A 20,540-nucleotide genomic window follows, 5' to 3' on the forward strand; every position below is an offset into this window, starting at 1 on the left:
GAGATTTTTCTTGTTTCTTGAGGTAAGATTGTATTGCTATAAACTTCCCTCTTAGAACTGCTTTTGCTGCTTCCCATAGGTTTTGGGTCATGGTGTTTTCATCATCACTTGTATCTAGGTATTTTTTGATAATGCATCAACTGAGTGCAAAAAGTAACAGGGTCAATGGCACCATATTTAAAGTAAAAAAGACAAAACAATGACTTACTCTTCACTAACTTGTTGACTTAGTTGTGGCAAGCCTCTTTTCTGTTAAGCATTTTGTATTAATCAGAGGGTGAGTGAGAGTTGGTGACAGGCATGTGAAAGGGTGATGTATGTGTGTGTATGTTGGGGAGTGGTTGGCTTCAGTGCTGGGCCCTGCTACTGTGAACTGTGCACCAACCAGCTCTTCTCACCAACCAGCACTTTGGAAACACCCAAACCTTGGAGTCATCCCGGACTCTTCTATTTCTCGTTACCCCACATCCAATCTGGTGCCACATACTATAGAATCCACCCTGAGAATCTGTGCAGAATCTACCCCCTTTTCAGAGCCTCCTCCACTGCTCCCTTGGCCTGAGTAAGGCAGCAGCCCCTTCCATCACCTGGGTAATGCGCCAGCCCTCCTCAGGCCCCTTCTCTCACCCCAACTCCACCCCATAGACTGATCCCCACACAGTGGCCAGATTATTCATTTCAGAATATGAGAGACATTATATTTCTCTTCACCTCAAATCTCTCCTGTGGGTCCCAACTATCTAGCAGTAGAGGCCAAAGCCCTCCAGTAGCCTTCAATGCCCACCATCATGTGCCTCTGCCTCCTCTCAGAATTCACCTTCACCAGGCCTGTCCCTCAAACATGCAGAGAACTTTCCCACCAGGGCTTTTGCACTTGTGCTTTCCACCTGAGACACTTCTCCCCAGATGTCCGTGGAATTGCTGCTTCGACCTTCTGAGTCTTTGCTCAAACATCACTGTTAGTGAGGCCCTCCCAGAGCAAGCTTCCACCTTGCTGCCACTGCCCAGCCCATCTCACCCTGTCTTCTTCAACCAGGTTTATTTTTCCCCTGAGTGCTCTCACGAGCTGAAATGTATGTATGTAGCTGTTTGTTTGTTTGTGTGTCTCTCCATCTAGAAGGCACTCTCCACAGCGTTCTCTGTATATCCCTTCCACATAGCACGGAGCCTGCTATAGACTGTGTGTTCAAGCCACAATAATTAATTCATACTAATTGGATGAGTGAGCACTATGTTCCCCAAGGTCTTTCTGACACCATCAAGTGGGGGTGGAGGGGTTACTAGAGCTCCCCAATTTATATTTTAGATGTTGAGTGGCCTATTTAAATTTTTATTTTATAAAAATGGCTTTCCTACTAAAAGATTTGAAAGTGTCTATTTTACACTATTCCATGGGTGGAAAAAATGGTTCACTGGGGGGATAAGTGATTGTGTGAGGGAGAAGGGAATTTTCACTATTCACTTTACACACTTCTATTGTATAATTTTAAAAATGAACATATATTATTTTAATTAAAAAATAAAAGGATTTTCTTTAAAAATAGTGCAATGATGTGGAGGAGTGGAATGCAAATCTCACAGGCCTGTCTCTTACCACTGGGACCAGTATACCTGGATCAGGTATACCAGTATTACTTTAAAGGATCTGCATTTGCTCACCTCACCTCACTTCTTGTGAGACCTGAGCATTTCTTTACACCAAGCTACACACTGTGTTGTGGATTTTAAATGTACAAATTATCATATCTTTCTCATTATAAAAATATCCGTGTACCTCACAGCAGAGTTGGAGGAGAATAGTCAAAGGACAGATATGCCTTCCTACAAAGACTAGCACTGCTAACACTGTTATGCACTTTTTCTATTTTGGTTCACATTACCAAGTTTTTATTTGTTTTAGGTAGTTGGATCATACACTTGCATCTAGGTCCAAGTTTATGTCCTTATATTTTAACAACTTTCTGCCATATTGAAGTCCTAACTTTCAGTGTCTCTTGAAAGAATTAAGATAAGCCAATTCTCATTTCTCTTGTTTCAGAAAAGATCTTTTGCTTCAGAAAGATGATTCTGACGTATCCTGAGGCCACAGTGTGCCCTGCCTGGCTACAGCAGGCCTACTGTGGTTCCTGGCAGCACAATTAGTGCTCTGATACTTTCACAAAGCTTGGAAAGACTTCTGATAAATTTACTGTTAAAGCTTGGAATAACTCCAGTACAACTAGCCTATTACTCTTGAAAATTATATAGTTTCCTTCTATCCACTGGATCAATTTTCAGAAATTAAAGAAAAAATAGTGAGCGTTAATTTAATTTGTGTCTTGACATTGGCAGAAGGTCAGTGGGAACATAGACTTCACCCCCACCCCCACCCCCCTGATCTGGCAGTAAGGAGGTGGCAGCACTGGAGTGCTGTCAGGAGGCCAACTAAAACACAAGATGTAAAAAGTCTCAGAGTCTCATAACATAATACCCACAATGTCCAGATTTCAATGAAAAGTCACTAGTCATTCCAAAAACTATGAAAATCTCAACCTGAATGAGAAAAGACAACAAATGCCAACACCAAGATGACATAGATTTTAGAATTATCTGACAAGGATATAAAAGGAGTCATCATAAAAATATTTCAAGGAGCAGTTATCAACATGATTGACATAAATAAAAAAATGGAAAATCAGTTATAAAGAAGAACCAAAGGAAAATTTTAGAAATGAAAAATACAATAACCAAAATAAAAGACTCAAAAGATGGGCTTAATATTGGACTAGAGATGATAGAGGAAAGAATCAGTGAGCTTGAAGATAGAACTGTAGAAATTCCCCAATCTGGCCAATAGAAAATATAGTGAAAAAAAAAAATGAACAGGGCCTCAGGGACCTGTGACACTATGACCAAAGATCTAACATTCATGTCGTTGGACTAGTAGAAAGAGAGGACAAAGAGAGTGAGGCTGAAAAAGGACTCCAAGAAATAATGACTGATCTTCAACAAAGGAGGCAAGAAAATACAATGGAGAAAAGACAGGCTCTTCATTAAGTGGTGTTGGGAAAGCTGGACAGTCTCAGGTAAATCAATGAAGTTAGAACACTCCCTCACACCATACACAAAAATAAACTCAAAATGACTTAAAGACAAATATAAGACATGACACCATAAAATTCCTAGAAGGGAACATAGGCAAAACATTCTCTGACATAAATCATAGCAACGTTTTCTTAGGTCAGTCTCCCAAGGCAAAAGAAATAAAAGCAAACATGAACAAATAGGACCTAATCAAACTTATAAGCTTCTGCACAGCAAAGGAAACCATAAACAAAACGAAAAGACAACCTATGGACTGGGAGAAAATATTTGCAAATGATGTGACTGACAAGAGCTTAATCTCCAAAATATAAAAACAGTCCAGGGCTCCCCTGGTGGTGCAGTGGTTGAGAGTCCGCCTGCCGATGCAGGGGACACGGGTTCGTGCCCCGGTCCGGAAGATTCCACATGCCGTGGAGCGGCTGGGCCCGTGAGCCATGGCCACTGAGCCTGCGCTCTGCAACCGGAGAGGCCACAACAGTGAGAGGCCCGCATAATGAAAAAAAAAAAAAAAACAGTCCATACAACTCAATATTTAAAAAACAAACAACCCAATCAAAAAATGGGCAGAAGACCTGAATAGTCATTTCTCCAGAGAAGTCACAGATGGCCAACAGGCATGAGAAAAGATGCTCAACATTGCTAATTATTAGAGAAATGCAAATCAAAACTACAATGAGGTATCACTTCACAGTCAGATGGCCATAATAAAAAAGTCAACAAGTAAATGCTGGAGTGGGTGTGGCTGGTTGGCTCAGAAGAGGAAGGGGAGCCTTCCTTACTGCACATGCAGGCTGCTCCAAGCAGCCATACTCCATCATTTACGTGCTGTCTCTGGCTGCTTCAGCACGACTGACTGCACAGAGTTGGGTAACTGAGGCAGAGATGGGATGGAGCACTCTCTTCACTTTAAACAGCTGCCTGGTGCACTCAAAATTACATCAACTTGGTTATAACTAGACATCTGTCCCAGTGCCATGTACTGTGACATTGTATTTACTTTTATTATTGATACTTGCCCATCATGTCAAAACAAAGAAAAGTGGACTTCATGTTTTATTTTATTTTATTTTTATTTTTTCAAAAATAAATTTATTTATTTATTTTCAGCTGTGTTGGGTTTTTGTTGCTGCGCACGGGCTTTCTCTAGTTGTGGCGAGCAGGGGTTACTCTTCGTTGCGGTGCGCGAGCTCCTCATTGCGGTGGCTTCTCTGGTTGCAGAGCACGGGCTCTAGGTGCACGGGCTTCAGTAGTTGTGGCACACGAGCTAAGTAGTTGTGGCACGTGAGCTCTAGAGCGCAGGTTCAGTAGTTGTGGAGCACGGGGCTTAGTTGCTCTGCGGCATGTGGGATCTTCCCAGACCAGGGCAGAATAGTGTACTTCATGTTTTATTTTATTTTATTTTTATTTTTTAAAAAATAAATTTATTTATTTATTTTCAGCTGTGTTGGGTTTTCGTTGCTGCGCACGGGCTTTCTCTAGTTGTGGCGAGCAGGGGTTACTCTTCGTTGCGGTGCGCGAGCTCCTCATTGCGGTGGCTTCTCTGGTTGCAGAGCACGGGCTCTAGGTGCACGGGCTTCAGTAGTTGTGGCACACGAGCTAAGTAGTTGTGGCACGTGAGCTCTAGAGCGCAGGTTCAGTAGTTGTGGAGCACGGGGCTTAGTTGCTCTGCGGCATGTGGGATCTTCCCAGACCAGGGCTCGAACCCGTGTCCCCTGTATTGGCAGGCGGATTCTTAACCACTGCGCCACCAGGGAAGCCTTCATGTTTTATTTTTATTTTTTTAATTTTTTTGCGGTACGCGGGCCTCTCATTGCTGTGGCCTCTCCCGTTGTGGAGCACAGGCTCCGGATGCACAGGCTCAGCGGCCATGGCTCACAGGCCTAGCCGCTCCGCGGCATGTGGGATCTTCCTGGACCGGGGCACGAACCCATGTCCCCTGCATCAGCAGGCGGACTCTCAACCAGGGAAGCCCCATGTTTTATTTTTAAGGCACATTGAAGTGTGGATTATTTTGTTATCCAATTAAATGGCAAAACATTGTGTTTATTACGCAACAGCAACTAGGCTAAAAATTTTAATAAAATATGTGTTGACCTTACCAGAATAAGCACTCACCACAACATTCCCCACTGCCAGGAAGATAATGACCAGAAAAATTGGAAAATTTTAAATGAAATCGTTCATCATAGCAGAATTTCTTCACAAAAATAAAAATGAGGCTGCAACTAAAGTAAGTTTCTAAGTGTTGGACAAGAAAAGTCATTTACTGATGGTGAGTTAATTAAACTGATTTATTGCAGTAGCTGAAAATAAACTTATTTAAGACTATTGATCTTTCAGCTATAACAGTTTCTTGAAGAGTTGAGGACATTGGGAACAACAAAAGCAGCCAATTAAAAAAAGGCAAATGTTTTCCAGTAGTATTCTTTGGCCCTTGATAAGACTAACGGTGTTGCTTGATAAGCCTGGTGCTGTTTATTTGAGAAACCAATACTGAGTTTGAAGCGCCTGAAGAATTAGGCTGTAACTAGTGTGTGTGTGTGGAGCAGGGACATTTTCAAAGAGGTTCAGAAAACAAAAATTCAGTACAACCTGATGGAAACTGTTAAGATGTTTTACAGTTGATGATGGTAAAAACACTTGTGGAGCAGAAAAAGGCTTAGTTGGGCAAACTTACAAAGCTTCTGAAAATGTAAACCCTTTAAAGCAAATGGTTGTTCATTTTATTATTCAACAGCAGGTACTTTGCAGAAAATATTGGGATCTATCATGTGTTATTAACCAGTAGAAACTGAATATCCTAACTTGCTCAACCACACAGCAGTTCAATAGGTTAGCAGTTGTAAAGTGTTATTGCGATTTTTTTTTGAGCTCAGGACTGAAATTGAATTTTTTCTGAATAAGAAGAATCACCCTCAATCACTATTATAAAACATTGGTTGAATTAAGAAATTAGCTTTGGCTACAGATTTGATGTTTCCTATGAAATCAACCTAAAACTACAGGGCAAAATAGAGCTTATGTGTGAAACTTATACTGTAGTAAAGTCAATTAGACAACAGCTAATGTTTAAATCACAAGTAAAGGCAAGTTACTTTATATACCTCCTGCGCTGTCAAAAATTAGAACCCATACAAATTTGTGTGGGCATATGTTCTGAGCTGAAACTACAGTTCTGACGTTTTTTTGGACTTCAGTGAAAGTGCAAAGGAAATGTCCTTATTTCAAAGTCCATTTACCTGTGCAAATAGAGGGGCTTAACTTTCGATTGGAAGTGATTAATCTGCAGTGTCATGCTAAAATATCAAGAGGATAGGCTAAAATATCAAGAGGAGAATCTAGCAGAATTCTATAAAGCCCTTCCAAGTGATAAATACTCTCAATACCATATCTTTAGGGATCAGTATTTGTCAGTACTTACCTGTGTGAAGAAACATTTTCAGAGGTAAAATATGTAAAATCTCATTACAGGTCAGCAGTAACAGATGAACACTTGCAATCAATTTCGATGATAGGAAACAGTAACTCTGAACCCCAACTAAGCAAAATGTTATCCCCCAAATACTTCCATTCTTTTCACTAGTGTTCCTATATCACAAAACATCATGCTCAGTTATATTTCAAATTTTGTCAATAAAATCTTGTGGAAATTTGTCTTCTCTCTTGTCATGTAAGTGTATACTTAACATCTTCGATTTTTGCCTCTTGGTCTGTCAAGCCTAAAAAAGATTTACTACCTAGCTCTTTATAAAAAGTGTTTGCAGACTCCCGGAGAGGAGATTTTGGTCTCTGTCTAAAGGAGCTTACCATCTAATTTGAGACAGACCAGACGATTTCCCATGAAATCACAAACAACCCCAGTGTCTTCCTTTTCTTTATTCTTAAATTTACAATATTCTTTGGAAGTACAGAAAAGCTAAGGAATCTTGACCACCCACCTTTCTGCACATACAGTCCTTTTCCAGAGGTCACCCAGAGGTCATCCTGCCTCTTCCCTTTCTCCCCTACAGTCTAGTCTCACTCAGCAACCAGCTGAGTGTTAACAAGTAGGGCAGTTTAAGACCCCTCCGCCCTCAGACCTGCAGCAGCTGCCCATCTTATTCCTGTTGAAGCCACAACCCCATGGTGTCCCTGCCAGGCCTCAGGAGCCCACATGCCCACCCCATCCCCACCTGCATGAAGTCGGCCACCCTGGCCTTTGCTTTTCCTTGGCACACTCCTTTCTTATGGCCTTTGCATGGGCTATCTTCTCTGCCTGGTGTCAGATTGCCTGATTTAGCAAACAAAAATACAAGATGCCCAGTTAAGTTTTCATTTCAGATAAACAAATAATGTTGCTATAACTATGTCTAAATACTGCATGGGACATACTTACATGAAAAAAAAATTACTCATTGCTTACTTGAAGTTCAAATGTGCCTGGGTATCCTGTATTTTGCCTGCCAGCACTGTCTGGAATGCTCCTAACTTCTATCAAGTCTTTGCTCAGAGTGGTCTCCTTCCAAGTGAGGCCCACCCTTAGTGCCCCATTTAAATTTGCCACCCAGGTCTTTCCCTACCAGACCCAATTCCCTTACCTTACACTAATTTTTTCCTTATAACGTTCATCACCTTCGAACACACCAGATAATTCACTTGTCATGTTTATTGTTTATTTTTATCTCCTCTCATTCATGTGTAAGCTATACCTGGGCAGGGATTTGGGGGTTTTGCAGGAGACAAAGCACTAATCTATCCCAGTACCTAGAAGAGAGTCTGGCACATGAGCGTGCTCAAGAAATATTTGTTGGAAGATGGATGAGTGAGAGTCCTCTGAGCAGCAACTGGATGGCCACAGGCCACAGTTCCACTTTGAACTTATTTATGCTTTTTCAAGCTTTTTTTTCCTGCCCATTCATCCAAGCTAGCAGGCTGGTGTCACTCCCAAATTCTCCCTCTCTCTTATGGTGCTCTATTCCTCTCTCCAAAATTCTTTGGTTTCCACATCCCACTCTAGTTCCTCTGCATTATTTCTCATCTGTCACCTGCTCACGCCCTATGGCCCCACCTTGCCCTTTAGGTGTTACGTGTTACTTGACAGTCTCAAGGCTCCTTGCCACTCATCTATCCCCATCGGATCCCTTCCTCACACTACTTCTCAATCTTTTTAAGATGCAGAATAATGAGAAATGAAACGGAAACCACAATTTGTAAGACTAACTATGTGAGTCTCCAAACTGATAAACTGTCTCAAACCATGACATGCAAGTAAAATGCTATTGTTTTCTTTTTCTCTCTTTCTTTAAGTTGTCTCTCATGGGCTGTGAAATTGCCTTCAAAGGATTTGAATTTTAGCAATTTCTCATTGATCAGAGTGGAAAAACAAACATAGACTTTGGATGGTAAAATTCTGACTTTTGCTATATGCTATTTATTGAGATGCTATAGTACAGTATAGTAGGTGGTGGCATCGAAATCACTAGGGGATTTGTTAAAATACAGTCCCTGATTCAAGAGATCTGGTGTGGCCCAACAATTTCCAAGTTTCCCGGGGATGCTGGTGCTGCTTGTCCAGGGATTTTCTTTGAGAACCACCACTGTAAAGGCTAATAACATGAAGTCTGGAATCAAACAGATCTGTCTCTCAACTCTGGTATCTATTGACTCTGCGACCTTCAGCAAGAGGCAAAAGTATGCCTCGGTTTTAATTGTCAACGTAGATAATAATAGTATATATCTCATGTATTGCTTTAGAGGTGCTGGTTCTTATGACTGCAACTATTGTTGTGTTGTTATTATTATTATTAGATAAGTTGCTCAACCTCTTTGAGTGTCATTCTCCACATGTAAAATAGAGGTAGTATAGGTTATTCCACAAAGCTGCTGTAAGGATTAAATGACGTAACTTCAATGTTAAGGCATTCGATGGACATTTGCTGTCTACATAAATGGAGGTCCTAGTTCATAGCAGGCCCTCATTACATCAGATTCTTTCCCTGGTTTTCCTTTCAAACAGCCTTGGAATATACAACAAATTAGTCAGGTCCATAGTTTTGAAACATTTGTCTCCAAAGTCCAGGAAAAGAAAAGGATGGATAACATTTCTCTTCCTTGTACTCATATGGGAAGGAACTTACTTAGACACCCACAACTGGACTTCCCTGGTGGCGCAGTGGTTAAGAATCCGTCTGCCAATGCAGGGGACACGGGCTCGAGCCCTGGTCTGGGAAGATCCCACATGCCGCAAAGCAACAAAGCCTGTGTGCCACAACTACTGAGCCTGAGTGCCACAACTACTGAAGCCCATGCGCCTAGAGCCTGTGCTCTGCAACAAGAGAAGCCACTGCAATGAGAAGCCCGTGCACTGCAACAAAGAGTAGCCACCGCTAGCCGCAACTAGAGAAAGCCCGCGTGCAGCAACGAAGACCCAATGCAGCCAAAATACATTAATTAATTAATTAAAAAAAAAAATAGACACCCACAACCATCTCATCAAGACCCAGGATCAAGGTAAGTGCCTTCCATTAGCACCACCATTTCCACTAGAGGCACAAATTAGCATCTCCAAGTACAATTTTTATTTTCAAAAAATTATTTTTGCACCACATATTGTGTAGAGTTGTTTACAATCACCATGTCTTATCAATTCACCTTTCTCAATACCCCTCACATTCATCTACTTCTTGCCATCCTCTTCCACCACCTTATCCCAAGCCACCATCAGCCTTGCTTAGAAAACTGCAACGTCTCCCATCTGGCGTCCCTGGCATGATTTGCTTTCATCCACTGCATTTCTTCTATATACTGCTGCTTGAGTGAACTTAAAACACAAATTTCATCACATCACTTCCCTTCCTCAAATCCTCTACATTGCCTTCCAGAGTCCCAGAGCATTTCTTAACACAAATAACAATCTTTTTTTTCCTCCTCCTTTTCTCAGTTCCCATGTTCCCTCCTAATTATTGGCCATAATGATCTTTCAGTTCCTCTAATATTCCTCAATAGCAATTTGCTGAAAGAATAAACATAGGACAAACCTTTATCAAAATTAAGCAATTTTAATCACAAAATTGCTTTAATAGTACCCTTTGCGATATAAAGAAAAAAATCATTAATAATCCCACTACCTTAATATATTGTCAGCATTTTTATGTATCTGTGTAACCACAGTATAAACCTTTGCCATAAGTTTTCCTGAAATAAACATCTATTCCATATCCAGCGGGCATAAAATCATCCTGTTGTTTCTGTGGTAAATTTTCATAGATGTCACAGTATTACCTCCTCATTTTTTCCATGAGACTTACTAAGTTTTGTCACTAGTAATCATATAATCTATCACTTATAAGCTGTTCTTCCATTTGTATTTTTAAAATATCTCTTTATTATATAATATATAGAGACATATGCACATATATACACATACACACACATATATCATATACCTCTCCATAAAAGTATAGAAATTATAGAAACATATAGATGAGAGAGTAAAATTTACCCTTAATTGCACTACTCAGAAATAACCACAGTGATCACTTTGAAATATATTTCCTACCCTTTAAGAATTCTGCTTTAAGTAGGTGGCCTAAGACTTTTATACTTCATATTATATCATAAGTATCTCTTTTGTAATTACAAATAATCCTGTGGATGACTTTTAAATGATTTGGTATTATTTTATAGTGCAGAGGCTCCAGGTTTATTAACCATTGACTATTCCCGGCAGTTAGGTGTGTAGTTGATTCCAATGTTTCTGGTGAACCAGGACTAGTTCATAGAGGTGAAATTATTGGATCAATGGGAATGAAAAAGTAAAATGTTTTTGTTATAAATTGTCATTCCAAAAGATGTAACCCATTTATACTCCCACAGAAAAACATATAGATGTGGGCTGTCCCATCTAAACTACAGACACATCAAGGAGCTTCTCTTGCAGCCCCAAATGCCATTGTACGAACATGAGGTGGTTCATGATGGAAGGCACTTATTTAAATACTCTCTTTTACACAACTAGCACATGTGGCAAGGAACTGACGTTTCTGGCAATAGCCAAAGAACCTGGGTGAGTGATATGAGAAGTGGTAAGATAAACTGAGCTAACTAAACTACATCTGGACCCCAAGACCCAGAAACTGTGAGATAATACATGGGTGGTTTTTTTTTAGGTTTTTTTTTTGTATATATAATACTTATATTTAAATGGTCATACAGTGTTAAATATTCTTTTTTTTTTAAACATCTTTATTGGAGTATAATTGCTTTACAATGGTGTGTTAGTTTCTGCTTTACAACAAAGTGAATCAGTTATAAATTCCCGTCCTACCCCTAGTCTCTTCATGACATTTTTTTTTCTTAGATTCCGTATATATGTGTTAGCATACGGTATTTGTTTTTCTCCTTCTGACTTACTTCACTCTGTATGACAGACTCCGGGAAAGTGGGAGTGGCCTTCATATAGTGGCGGCAGGAATGATTTTGAGTAGTGTGTTGGAGAAACTGTAATTTGCCTTGAGCAGCCTGTTAGTAGAAATCTAGACCTTGAGGACATTAGGACACTAAGAGCCAGGACTCAAGGAAGTGAGGAAGATGTGACAGGAAATCAGGAGAGGGGAGACCTGGTTATGCAGATACAGAAATCTTAGCAACATCATCATCTACGGTTTTGGGGGGATGAAATCTTCCATTGTGCCTGCACTGTAGGGCCAGATCAGAGCTTGGCCACTCACTCCTGGAATTCAGGAAAGATCACACAGGGAAGAGAGTGGACAAGATTGCAGAGTAGGAAGACCCTGAGCTCACATTCTCCCACGGGCACACCAAAATTGCAACTAGGTACAGAGAAACTACTGGTAAGAAAAATCAGAAGACTAGCAGAAAATATGTTCTACAACTAAAAATATAAAGAAGGAACCAGGACGAGAAGGGTAGGATGGGCAGAGTCACATTGTAGTCAAGACCCATCCTCCCAAATGGGCAACCCACAAATGGGAGAATAATTGCAATTGCAGAGGTTCTCCCCAAGGAGTAAGGGGTCCAAGCCCCACATCAGTCTCCCCAGCCTGGGGGTCCTAAACTAGGCAGATGAGCCTCCAGACATTTCACTTTGAAGGCCAGCAAAGCTTACATTTAGGAGACCCAGAGAGTTGTGGGAAATAGAGACTCCACTCTTAAAGGGTGCACACAAAATCTCACAAGATCATGGACAGAAGCAGTAATTTGAAAGGAGCCTGGGTCAGACATACCCACTGATTTTGGAGAGTCTCCCGGAGGCAGGAGGCAACTGCAGCTCCCCCTGGGCACAGACACTGGTAGCAGGAGCTTGCTCTACCATGAGGACACTGGTGCTGGCAAGTATCATCTTGGAACCCTCCCTCCAGCTTGTTAGCACTCAGACCTGACCCCATCCATCGGCTCGTTGGCACCAGTACTGGGACATCTCAAGCCAAGCAACCAGCTGGGCAGGGACACAACCACACCCACTGGTAGGATAGTTGTCTTAAGACCCCCTGAGCAAGCAGCTGCCCTGGGACCTGGCCCTGTCCACCAGAGGGCGTAAGACCTGGCCCTGCCCACCAGTGGGCTGATACTGGCCTCATGCCCAGCTTCACCCTCCAGTAGGTAGGCACAAGCCCCAGGAACCCTTAGACCCTGGCCCCACCCACCAGCGGGCTGACACATCAACTCTGGAACACCCAAATCCCTGCAGCCAGAGACCCCAGGACTTGGCTCCACCCAACAGTGAGCTGACACTAGCCTGGCCCTGCCCAACAACAAGCAGGCACCAGCACCAGAACCATTCCAACCCTGCAGCCTGCCATTTCAGGACCCAGCCTACCCACCAGCAGGCCAGTACCAGCCCCAGAACCCCCTGGGCCCCTCAGCCATCTGGCCCAGGATCCAGCTCCATCCACCAGCAGGCTGAGACCAGCTTTGGAACACCCTGGACCCTGCAGTCAGCCATGTCAGGAACTGACCCCACCCAACAACGGGCCAACACCAGATTGGGACCCCTGGGCCCATAATCACCCACCCCAGAACCTGGCTCTGCCTCACCAGTGGGCAAGCACTAGCCCCAGAATGCCCCAGGGCTCTGTAGCTAGCCTCCTTATGACCTCACAGCCTGGCACAAAGCAAGGCCTGGCAACCAACCAAACTGGGGCCAGCCAGACCACCCACAATAGTGAGTGCAACACAACAGAGGGACCCACGCAGCCCACATGGGGGGCACCCCTAGAGCAAATAGTTCCACTGACCAGAGGGAAGTGTGCTGCTGGGATGCATAGAACATCTCCTACATAAGGTACTTCTCCAAGGTTGGGAAACATAACCAACTTAACAAATACATAGAAATGAAAATAACAAATTGTCAAAGTGAGGCGACAGAGGAACATGTTCCAGATGAAGGAACAAGACAAAACCCTAGAAAGAAGAACTAAGTGAAGTGGAGCAATCCTCCTTAGAAAGAGTTCAAGATAATTATTGTAAAGTTGTTCCAAGAACTTGGGGGAAGAATGGATGAACAAAGTTAGAAGTTATTAACAAAGAGTTAGAAAACATAAAGAAGAACCAAACAGAGATGAAGAATACAAAATGGAAGACAGAACAGTGGAAATCTCTGCCACTGAACAGAAAAAAGAAAAAAGAACAAAAAGAAATGAAGACAGTTTAAGAGGCCTTTGGGACAACATCAAGCACACAAATATTTGCATTATAGGGGTTCCAGAAGAATAGAGAGAGAGAAAGCAGCAGAGAACATATTTGTAGCCATAGTAGCTGAAAAATTCCCTAATCTGGGGAAGGAAATGGACATTTAGGTCCAGGAAGTATAGAGAGTCCCAAATAGAATCCACTCAAAGAGGACCACACAAAGACACATTGTCATTAAAATGGGAAAAATTAAAGAGGATATAAAAAGCAACTAGGGAAAAGCATCAAGTAACATACAAAGAAACTCCCATAAGGCTATCAGCTGACTTTCCAGCAGAAACTCTGCAGGCCAGAAGGGAGTGGCACGGTATATTTAAAGTGATGAAAAGGGAAAACTTACAACCAAGAATACTGTACCCAACAAGGCTCTCATTCAGATTTGAAGGAGAAAGAAAAGTTTTACAGATAAGCAGAAGCCAAAAGAGTTCAACAGCACCAAACCAGCTCTACAAGAAATGTTAAAAAAAACTTCTTTAAGTGGAAAAGAAAAAGCCACAACTAGAAATACTACAAAATACTACAAAAGGAAAAATCTCATTGATAAAGGCAAATATAGAGAAAAGGTATAAAGATAGTAGGAAGGTTAAAAGACAAAAGTAGTAAAATCATCTATATCCACAATAAGTAGTTGAGGAATACAAAAAACAAAAGATGTAAAATATGAAGTGAAAAATAGTAAACATGGTGGGAGGGAGTAAAATGCAGCATCATTAAAATGCATTTAAACTTAAGAGACTTAAAAAAAAAAAAAATATATATATATATATATACACACACACACATACACCCTTCATGGTAACCGTAAACCAAAAATCTATAATAGATACACACACACAAAAGAAAGGAAACCAACATAGCACTAAGATAGTAACCAAATTACCAGGGAAGAGAGCAAAAGAAGAAGAAAGGAACAAAAAGGAACTACAAAAATTACCCCCAAACAATTAGTAAAATGGTAACAGGCATGTACCTATCAATAATTACTTTAAATGTAAATGGACTAAATGCTCCAATCAAAAGACATAGTGTGGCTGAATGGACACAAAAACAAGACCCGTATATATGCTGTCACAAGAGACCCACTTCAGATTGAAAGACACACACAGACTGAAAGTGAGAGAATGGAAAAAAGATATTCCATGCAAATGGGAATTGAAAGAAAGCCAGGGTAGCAACACTCATATCAGACAAAATAGACTTTAAAATAAAAACCAAATCAGGAAGCAAAGAAGGACATTACACAGTGATAAAGGGATTGATCCAACAAGAAGATATTACAATGGTAAATATATATGAATCCAACATAGGAGCACCTAAATATATAGAGAGAATATTAATAAACATAAAGGAGACATTGACAGTGACGCCGCAATAGTAGGAAACGCTAACACTCCACTTAACATCAATGGACACATCATCCAGACAGGAAACCAATAAGGAAACACTGGCCTTAAATGACAGGGACACCAGATGAACTTAATAGATAAGTATGGAACTCTTCTCATCTCTGCCCACGTCCTTTTGAAATCAATAAAGGGAAAAGGTTCCCAGTCCAGTTATCAGAGGGCTGGCTCTGGGACTTCCAGAACAATATGAAGAGTGTCCTTAAAGACTGGAGGAAATAGAGCCTGCTGGAATTTTGTGAGCGTTCCTTGGACTTTGGCGCCACCTACAGGGCCTCAGACACTTATCCCAGGTTTGGCTGGCTTTGTCATGTGTTTCACCTTGCAAGATTAGCTCTCGGCAGCTTCCTTGGACAAGAGGGACCTCAGAGAACAGTTCCAGCATTTGTGTGAGTATGGCAACAACAGTGGCGCTCCTTCTGTATCTGTGTTCCTCAGCATATGTCTGCAGACCATTATGAAATCTTAAGCCCCTTTCTGAGTGGCAGCACGAATGTCAATAAAGACCTCACAGGTGAGACCCTTCAAAATGGAAAACTGTTTTCTTCTTGCACCTCGCGACGAAACACAGTGCTAGTCAGCCCAACACCCACGAGCAGATGTGAGGTCCAAGCGCAAAAGGGAGAAATGTATCTTCACCAAAACCAAGAAGAAATGTCTGCAGAAGACATTGAAGGTATCTTCCCAGTGCTTGTGCAAGAACATTTTTGAGGCCGTAAGTAGAATTTCTTTATGTTATGTAAACACAATAAAAACATTAAAAAAAAAAAAATCTAAACTGAACTTGCTTTCTGCAGAGAGGGACCTGTCTGCTGAGATCCACTCGATGTTTGAGAGTAGAAATTTCAATTTTTTTTTTCTAACCATAAACTTTTATTAATGGAAAATGGAATGTCTCATTTTTTTTTTTTGGAATGCCTCATTAACAGAAAACTTGTCTTAAAAATGGCAGAAGAATACACTTATTTTTTAAAAAAGTGAATTCACATTGCGAGATTTGCCTTTGTTTCTTAAAAGATTCCACAAGTTCCAGGTAATTCTGGCTAAGAGATTCAACAGTACGTGGTGCCGCCTACCAGCACACGCCAAGTGGCTGGGGTCTAGTAGCGGCAGGTGAAGCGTGGGTACGGGTTGGGGCTTGGCGCGGGACCCTGCTGCACTGGTCCTGGCCTGCGGGTCCTCCAGCGTCTCGGCCTTGGGCGGGCACCACGTAACCCGGGGCATGCCTGCCGTATGCAACGCCACCTCGCCTAGGAACAAAGGCACACGTTCGGCTCAGGAAGCACTCTGCGTTCTCATCGTGTCACCGTACAGCATAGTAGATATATTTCTTCTTAATGTGTATAAAATATAAGATTATTTGAAGGTGGGATTGGGGGAGAGGAAAGAGAAGAAGTAAAAATATATATTTACTATATCGCCTTTATGTATTCATTTTATCAACTTTGTCCCCTGTGCTCCAGAAATTGTGAATCTGCACAATTTCTGTGAGTCTGCACAAAAGAAACTCCACTTCTGGCTATATACACAAAACAATTGAAAGCAGAAGCTTGGAACAGATATTTGTACCCCAAACATTTGTTCCAACATCATGAAGCGTTTCCCCTGTGAATTCTTCTAAAAATTTTATACTTTTAGCTCTAACATTTAGGTCTTTGATCCATTTTCAATTAATTTTTGTATGTGGTGTAAGCTAAGGTCTAACTTCATTTTTTTTCCATGTGGGGTTATCCAGTTTTCCCCAGAACCATTTGTTGAAACCATTTGTCCTTTCCCCACTGAATGGTCTTGCCACCCTTTGAAAAAAATCATATGACTCTTGTTTGTGAGGGTTTATTTCTGGCCACTCTACTATTCTATTCTGTTCGATTCTATTCTCTCTTCCCTTGCCTTCCCTTCTCCCTCTCCCCGCCCCTCTTATTCATCTATAAGTCTGTCTTTATGCCAGGACTACACTACTTTGATCACTACAGGTTTGTAGTAAGTTTTGAATTCAGGAAGTGTGAGTCCTCCATCTTTGTTCTTTTTCAAGATTATTTTGGCTATTCTTGGGTCCCTTGAGATTCCATTTGAATTTTAGGACTAATTTTTCTATTTCTGCAAAAAAACACCATTGGGATTTTGGTGGGGGTTTTAGATTTTTATTTGGAGATGAAGAACAAAACATGAACATTAAAAAAAATTGTGAGCTCTGGTTATCAGCTTGACTCCCCCGACAATGCATGTGTGAATGACTAAAGCTGGTGTTTGTCAGTCTCACAGCACTGATGCTCCTTTTACTACCAAAGGCATTTGACCAGTGGCATGTATTTTATGAAGATGTTTTTTACTGAGAGCAAATGCACCATTCTGGAGGAGTTTCCTGGAACTGTCACCATTCATGGCTGAGGCAGGTGAGGTGACCAAATTCCAATGTGGAGCCACACCTGGCTTCAAGGCAAGCAAAGGTTGAAACATTTATCTTTTTTTTCCCTACCTGATCCTTCCAGAATCCCTCCAGAGGCTCTTATTAAATATTCTAATCTTTCATAACAATATAGGTATTTACAAAATTCAGTAAGAATCTCTTTCCCTTGTAACCGGACATAATTTAAATTCTTAGCTTGGCTTCTTAGCCTAAAAGAGACTTTCAAAGGTCAAATCGCAGATTTCTTATTACCAGACAATTTTAAGGATCTAAGATTGACTTCACAGAGCCAATAAAGCCCCTTGGATATTACCAAAGATTTAACTGGAATGTCATAATTGAGAATATGCATAGAATCATTGTCCTTATTACATTTATGTAAGTAATCAAGCCAAGTTTAATTAGACTAGACTTATTCTACAAACAAATTAGTTTCACAGCAATCATCTTTGAGAAAAATGGATGACTATAGAAAAAAATTATCTTTCAGTAGAAAACTATAACATACTCATTATCAGATTCTAGTCCTGTTAATTGTCTTTGAGGTTTTGTTAACTGCCTGTAAACTTCAGGAAAACCTCCATAACAGATCCTGTATGGACAAACTTCATGCCTGTTTCTGCATGGTCCACTCTCAAGAGGGTTACAGGAACACCCGATGATATCATCAAAGACAAACTGCAAACCAGGAAAATCCTTCAGATTGAAACTGTCAGCCTCATTCTGCCATCTAAAGATGCTTCAGACTCAAATTTAGAAATTATCTCAACTGAGATGCTCTCCGAACTCAAAAACTGAGTTTATAATTTGCTCTATTAGCCTTCGCTTTTCTTTTATACAAATGCCTCTTATTAAATCACCTGATTGTTCACATTACACCATCTAGAGGCCTAATGTAGGTAGAGGTTCACCTGCAACACTGCCTCCCCAAATAAAATAGTCATGTTCATCCTGTCCTGAATAATCATGAGTATACGTAAGTGCTAATACATCATGTGTGCCTATGTAAATAACTCAGAAAAAACTGAAACCCATTATCCAGAAAACTATAGATTGACTTAGAAAAGTAAAACCTGAATCTGATTGTAAACCATTTGATTTATTTAGTTGGTTAAACCATGACACCTGGAAATCTCTACTCTGAGGAATTTTTCAATCCTTGGCTATTATTCTCCATGTGGTCATTATATGAACTTTCCGGTGCCTTGCATCCTCTCCAGGGCTTTACATGCCTTTTGGCAGCCAGTCACAAGTCAAACAGTATCCGCTGGGATTACACAGCTGGAATAATTCAGGGATGGCTATGCAAGTGATTATGACTGACTACATGACCCTCTGTACTGACAACTCAACTGTTGACAGCAGCGGCTACATGACTGTCTGATCTAAGTCAACAGAGGCAGCTGAGAGTAACACTATACTAGTTGTTCATACTCTCAGTTTGGTGAGAGAATGACCAAAAGGGGGGAGTTATTAAAATGAACTATGAAATGGAGACCAGACTTGAAAATTCCCTGAGCAGATAAAACCAATTAAGCCACATAAGTGAAACTTAGTTTAGCTTCCTCTGCAAAACAATGAAACTTAGCTTAGGCCACTTCTTGTAAATGCCTCTGAAAATCATAAATGAAACTTAAGCTGTTCCACAAATTTGGCATGAGGTAACCCCATTTAACCAATCGGCTATCACTGGGAAAATTCTAATGCTATAAGAAATAATTATAAAGAATAAACAACCTCTACATTTTCGCTATAAGCTGTCTGAGATTTTTTCCACTATTTGTTTAAGAGCCCCCAGTTTGTGAATTGTTCTTATGTGCACCAAAAACTCTTACTATTTTATTGACTTAGTAGTTTTAACTTTGCTATTTCTGGGCTTTTGGCAGTGTGTTTAGCTGCAAATAGCTATTATCACAGCACGTCTTGTGAACAATAGCTGCACTCCCTACAGTAAAGGCTGCACTTCTCCCTCAGTCTCTCCAGCAGGTGCGCCTTTGGTGACATAATCGTGCAGTCCACCCTCCTAATTCAATCACCAGTGTTCCCAAGTGCCTCCACAGACACCCAGGACACAAAGATGAATACGGAGGCTCCTTGCACCGAGAGCACAGCACGCCGCACACATCACCACATGCGTCAGCTGGGCAGCCTCAGTGGGGAGAACAGTGTGCCAGGGTCTCTCTCCAAAGGTGGCCAGTATGGCTGCACAGAGTGGGGGCTTTGCCGTGAGTCTCCTGGCTCTCACCGTCAGCCGCGGGGCTTTAACAGACCACCTGATCTCTCAGAGCCTGTTCCTGCAGGCATTATTTGGGCCTGCCGGCTACAGGAGACCGTGCTGGGGCTGAGTGAGACCCCACAAATGTGGTGGGGCCCTTAGGAGCTTAGTGTAGAAGGGAGGTGAGGGTGCAAATACAGAAACTGTCACTCAGGGTGAGAAGGAAAAGGACTCTGGAAACAGGAAGTGGGTGAGTGCTGTCTGCTGGGAAGAGTCAGACAAAGCTTGGCAGAGGCTGGGAGTGGCGCCAGCAGGTATGAGGGTGAGCAAAGCGCGGACCAGGGCCAGGTGCAGGGGAGCAGAGAGTGGCTCGCTGATAAATAGGAGAAGGATAGTCATTTATTCTCTTAACAATTATATATGAAGTGCTTCCTTGCAGCTCTATAGAGGTAAAGAAAACAGAAAAAATCTGCCTTTATGGTGGGAAAAGGACAGTAAACTTTAAAAATGAGTAAAAGAAATAGTATCTTAGAGGATGAAAAATGCTATGTAGAGAAAAAAATTAAAACACAAGGGAAGGGGCTTCCCTGGTGGCGCAGTGGTTGAGAGTCCGCCTGCCGATGCAGGGGACGCGGGTTCGTGCCCCAGTCCAGGAAGATCCCACATGCCGCGGAGCGGCTGGGCCCGTGAGCCATGGCCGCTGAGCCTGCGCGTCCGGAGCCTGTGCTCCTCAACGGGAGAG

At 41.6% G+C, this 20,540-nt stretch overlaps 1 protein-coding gene across 1 annotated transcript in view; it reads right to left on the reverse strand.

Annotated features, from left to right (window-relative positions):
* LOC102993837 (cryptic protein-like) overlaps positions 1–16,400 on the reverse strand; it is a 41,151-nt gene extending 24,751 nt beyond the window's left edge. The window contains exon 1 of the mRNA XM_024115014.2: positions 16,253–16,400. Coding sequence (XP_023970782.1) covers positions 16,253–16,400 — 148 coding nt within the window. The remainder of the gene's footprint in view (positions 1–16,252) is intronic.
* Positions 16,401–20,540: the final 4,140 nt, after the last annotated feature.

Source organism: Physeter macrocephalus, chromosome 2, assembly GCF_002837175.3.
Source record: "Physeter macrocephalus isolate SW-GA chromosome 2, ASM283717v5, whole genome shotgun sequence".
Lineage (NCBI taxonomy): Eukaryota > Metazoa > Chordata > Mammalia > Artiodactyla > Physeteridae > Physeter > Physeter macrocephalus.